The sequence below is a fragment of the Eriocheir sinensis genome, unplaced genomic scaffold (assembly GCF_024679095.1).
Source record: "Eriocheir sinensis breed Jianghai 21 unplaced genomic scaffold, ASM2467909v1 Scaffold1, whole genome shotgun sequence".
In the NCBI taxonomy this organism is placed as follows: Eukaryota; Metazoa; Arthropoda; class Malacostraca; order Decapoda; family Varunidae; genus Eriocheir; species Eriocheir sinensis.
Window position 1 is genome coordinate 1,722,555 of NW_026110295.1, and position 5,432 is coordinate 1,727,986.

General features: G+C 45.5%; 1 protein-coding gene across 1 annotated transcript; it reads left to right on the top strand.

Annotated features, from left to right (window-relative positions):
• The first annotated feature begins 883 nt into the window (after window positions 1-883).
• On the top strand, window positions 884-1,691 carry LOC126988841 (uncharacterized). Its single transcript, XM_050847255.1, has 2 exons — window positions 884-1,042; window positions 1,162-1,691. Exons 1-2 carry the CDS (start codon window positions 1,003-1,005, stop codon window positions 1,638-1,640), a joined length of 519 nt encoding a protein of 172 aa, XP_050703212.1. The 5' UTR covers window positions 884-1,002; the 3' UTR covers window positions 1,641-1,691.
• The last annotated feature ends 3,741 nt before the right edge of the window (window positions 1,692-5,432 follow it).

A 5,432-nucleotide genomic window follows, 5' to 3' on the forward strand; every position in this document is an offset into this window, starting at 1 on the left:
ATGTATTCCTTCTCGAATGCTGGCCCAACAGTGGAATTCATACGGGTAATTCATTTTATTTGTCATGAAGCATGTGAGTGAAGAGTGCAATATTTAAAAAATAAATAAAAATAAATAAAAATAAAAATCACAAGGGTTATTTGATCATTTTTCAGAGGATTGACCGCCTGTTTGATGTTCTTAATAGTCGCTCACCATACGGCAAGGGAACAAAACAGCCAATCAGGACGGAGAACTGGGCTGAAATCAAGACGTTCCTGCTTGAAACAAAGGACTACTTGACAGCCTTGAAGACTGTGGAAGGGATACCTTTGCATACTTCAGTCAGGTAATGGGTGTCTGGTGATAATTGATATCACAAGTCAATGATCAATGTCATATCGCTGCTAGTAAACCACTGATACTTAGCCTACCATATCCATAGTGTATCACCCTTTCCCTTTATATGCCAACTTGAGCTATACAGTTGTGCTGATACTCTTTCTACAGGTACTTGTAAAAGTAATTTTTTTATATTTTCCAGAGGAACCTGTATCGTAGGACTATGCATGGACATCGTAAGCACCATAGCTATAGTAGAAGAGCTCATGCTTCCCAAGGTGCATGGTTTCAACTACTTCTTGACCTATCGAACAAGTCAAGATCACCTTGAACTTTTCTTCTGCGCTGTCAGGCAATGTGGTAGGTATCTTTCTTATTTATTATTTTCATCACTGATGTTACTTGTAAAATTTCTTTTTTGAGAAATTCTTTTAATCTGTTGTAATTTGTGATTTTGTAGGTGGATCTTCAAACAACCCCACAGCAGGACAGTTCACAAGCATCTTCAGGCGACTTCTGGCCCGTACCGGCCGTTTGCTTGGAACCGCGGAAGCAAATGTGAAGAGACTAGATGACACAGCCCTATTGGATGGTACAACATCAACCTATGTTCCTCCGCATGACACCAATGCTGCTGAGATCACCCGGGAAGAACATAACTATGCAGCCCTGCACAAGAATATGGGCATCCTGGTTGAGAACATTGTGGTGTACATTGCTGGTGAGTCTTTATGTTAAGAAAATAGCTTCAAATGTTGATTATTAGCACAATTCGCCATGTTGTATTAAAAATGCCATTTTTTATTTTAGTAAAACATGTGTTTCTTGCAATACTTTCAGGATGGGTGATAAAGAAGGCTATTGATCAACTCCGCTGCGAAGACTGCAGAATCAGCCTAGTGTCTGACACCTCTTCTGAGTCTTCAGTACACTACCAGGCAGCATTGAAGTTCCTCAGCATGAAGAACTGGAGCAGCAAGCTACATGTACCATCGGATGGTGTCATCGCAATTCTCCTTAAGGCCGAGCAGCACCTGAGAGACCTATCCAGTATGAAGTATGTAAACCCAAAGATCAGCCTGGTGCGACTGCAGTATCTTGTATTACGAGATGTTGACCCTGATGTCCTGTGTTTGCACTCGCATGTTATGGATACAGCACAAGGAATAGACAACCACAGTTATGACTTGGTCCGTTTGCTGGTCAAGATCTACTTCAATGTGAGGTACTATCATGTGGCTAGGCTACACACACAAAAGTTCCAGGCCAGGAGTGTGCGACAGAAACTAAACAAGTTGGTGTTGTTTAAGGGACAGTAAAATGTGTGAGGGCAAGTCAAGCAATGGGAATGAATATTATATTATTTTATACCTGCCAAAATTTTTGGTGACCACCTCTTTTTTATGTAGCCTAAAATATGTAAAATAAAGTATACAATTACAAAACAGTCGTTGTCTTTGAAAGCCTACACATACAGTAGGCCTACAGTCTATCCTCATAATATAATTTTAAAAAATCAAATTGAGCAAAATAGAAAAAATGAGCCATTCACAAGAGTTTCTTTGGAACTCCTTGCCCTGGCCTTCATATTCACACCCTGCATATATGCATATGTCCAAATGATAGTTGCCATTTGTTAGATATCCAGATAGAACTCTCTTTCCTGATTGTGTCGGTTTTTACATTTTTGAAATCGGACCAGAATTAAGGTTTTGGGAGCTGTTTTTAGTGCGCTCCTTACCATGTTTGCATGTTAATATTTTGGTGGTGCAATCTTTCAAAATGGCGCCAAGCCCGCTCGCGGCGCGCAATGTAAACAAAATAGGCGTGTCCAATCTAGGCAATACAGATCTGTGGTCCCGACAACCTAAGATTTGGACGCCATTATTGGCCCTGTGTTTTCGCCGTGCTTTTCAAACACTAGCACACGGTCTCGCGGCGAAGACAGGGCCAATAATGGCGTTCAAATCTTAGGCTGTCGGGACTCTATCTATCAAGGGACTCTACAGATCATGACCCAGAAACGGGTTACGCTAAATGGAAAAGGCTATTACTTTAATTATATATTTTTTTCTGTGATGTTGTGGGGGGTGTATCTAGAAAAAGTAGTAATAGTTTTATAAATCTATACGTACTACAGTTGAGTTCTGCTGAAAACATTCAAATTCCTGGAAATTTAGTGATCGAGGCATATGTCACATTATGTGTTAGAAGGCTAGGCCAGTTTTTGCATTCCTTGCTGTTTCAGTCACTGATATTTTGGTAGGGATACAAGAAGGAAATATGAAACACACATATAGTATAGTATGGACGAAATACAGCATCTGTGACAGCTCAACTTCAGCATTTTTTTTTTTTTTTTTTTGCTGTTCTCTTGGTTAATTTTCTAGATTTCTGTACTAGTTTCATATTCTGCTGCATTGAAAATCACGTATTAGCAGGGGCTTTCCCATGCTTTCGCCATGGCTTTGGGCACCAGTGCCCACGAGAGGCGGGCGTGATGTCATCGTTCCCTGTGACGTCATAACAATGACCATAAAGCTTCTATTCAACAAAGAAACGTGGCCCCTCTGCCAGACCCACTCACTCCGTGAACCTCCTATGCAACACGCAACGTGGACTCTCTCCCATACCTACCAGACCTACAAGGGTTGAGGTCATGGTATACTGGTTGGTGGTTGTAATAGACTTCAGCGAACAGCTCCCCCATTTCCTGGGTGTACTTGACACTGACCTCACCTCCCCTTCCAAAACCATACATCTGGTTCATGGTGGGCATAGGAGAATCCCCGTTCAACGGAGACCCAGTCTAATATGGGATTCTTTTCTCAATCTGGACTGATAGATGGTGTGACAAAAGTCACCGGTTAGCGAGGGTGTATATATATATATATATATATATATATATATATATATATATATATATATATATATATATATATATATATATATATATATATATATATATATATATATATATATATCTTTAGTATCAGATTTTATTAGTACTTACTCATAAAAGGAAGTATGTATTATATTAAAGTATAGAATATTATATGATTAAGGATTATAATTTTACAAATAATGAAAAGGGTTGGTTGCCCATATGGCAAATCTTGAAATAATCTATTACAGTTAATGGCTTCTCTCTCTCTCTCTCTCTCTCTCTCTCTCTCTCTCTCTCTCTCTCTCTCTCTCTCTCTCTCTCTCTCTCTCTCTCATGGCGTGAACCGTTGCTAAGTCCCTCCCCCTCCCCGCCTCCCCCAAACACACACACACACACACACACACACACACACACACACACACACACACACACACACACACAGCAAAAAACAAAACAAAATTCACAACAAAGATCAACTACAAGAGAGAGCACCAAACCAGCCAGCTCAAGAGAGAGAGAGAGAGCGAGAGAGAGAGATTGTTTGAATTTCTGATTTTATTTAGTACTTACTCATAAAAGGAAGCACGTATTATATTAAAGTATAGGATATTATATGATTAATGATTATAATTCTATAAATAATGAAAAAGGGTTGGTTGCCTACGTGGCAAATCTTAAAATTATACATTAGGGTTAATGGCTTCTCTCTCTCTCTCTCTCTCTCTCTCTCTCTCTCTCGGATGGCATGTAGCAATTTTTTTTTTTGGGGGCGAAGGGCTGAACATGAATATTCTTCGTGTCTGTCTGTCTGTCTCCCTGGCTGGCTGGCTGGCTGATAACAAAATTTAAAAGAGTTGAAAAAGTAGTGTAATTTGGTTGAAATCTATTTATGTTCCTTCATTTTAAGTTTGTTGATATCACACCCGTAGCGATTTCCATCTAGTTTGTTAATATCACACCCGTAGTATAGAGGGGTTGCACGTGACGTCATCATCAGCGATCAGCTGATCACTTCTCAGCTGCCCCGCAAAGGCCCGCCATTTTGGGCGGGAACATATTTACCGCAAGAGAGCTTTTCCCCGCCATGTTACTGTGTTGGTGTTTGTGTTTGGAGTGGCCCATCTATTACTGTATGTGTGTTGTGTGTGTGTGTGTGTGTGTGTGTGTGAGTAGTAGGTAATGGTGACAGTGACGGGACCAAAATAATTCGCAAGCATAATCAAGAATTTGCAGCCAAAAAAAAATGACGTCGAAAAATTTTTGTACGTCGAATTTCCCGGCCGGCCGTGCGGCCAGTCAGCCGCGCGGGCAGCCAGCCGCCGAGGGGACCTCCCCACTACCCAACCGGGGAGTGGTCACAAACCTTCCCAAAAGTGACCATTCCCCCACCCACCCACCCCACCCCAAACACCCACCACCTTCCACGCCATCGTGTCTCCCCGGAGGCCTGAGCGTCACCCTCCTGCCGGGGATTGGTTAGGGGCGTCCTTTCGCGCCGTGCCGGGGCGTCGCCCTCCTGCCGGGGATCGTGTTGCGCGAGCGGTGCCTAGTTCGGGGGAGCGGTTTTGGGGGTCCTTTCGCGCCGTGCCGGGGCGTCGCCCTCCTGCCGGGGATCGGTTAGCGCGAGCGGTGCCTTGTTCAGGGGATCGGTTAGGGGCGTCCTTTCGCACTGTGCCGGGGCGTCACCCTCCTGCCGGGGGATCGGCCCTTTCGCACCGTGCCGGGGCGTCGCCCTCCTGCCGGGGATCGGTTAGCGCGAGCGGTGCCTTGTTCAGGGGATCGGTTAGGGCGTCCTTTCGCACTGTGCCGGGCGTCGCCCTCCTGCCGGGGATCGGTTAGCGCGAGCGGTGCCTTGTTCAGGGATCGGTTAGGGGCGTCCTTTCGCACTGTGCCGGGCGTCACCCTCCTGCCGGGGATCGGTCCTTTCGCACCCTGCCGGGGCGTCGCCCTCCTGCCGGGGATCGGTTAGCGCGAGCGGTGCCTTGTTCAGGGGATCGGTTAGGGGCGTCCTTTCGCGCCGTGCCGGGGCGTCACCCTCCTGCCGGGGGATCGGTCCTTTCGCACCGTGCCGGGGCGTCGCCCTCCTGCCGGGGGATCGGTCCTTTCGCACCGTGCCGGGGCGTCGCCCTCCTGCCGGGGATCGGTTAGCGCGAGCGGTGCCTTGTTCAGGGGATCGGTTAGGGGCGTCCTTTCGCGCCGTGCCGGGGCGTCACCCTCCTGCCGG

Excerpts from the sequence above, each read along its gene's own strand:
- LOC126988841 (XM_050847255.1), top strand. The coding sequence starts at position 1,003 with ATGGGCATCCTGGTTGAGAACATTGTGGTGTACATTGCTG. Across the intron at positions 1,043-1,161 it reads CATTGTGGTGTACATTGCTG|GATGGGTGATAAAGAAGGCT; the intron begins GTGAGTCTTTAT and ends CAATACTTTCAG.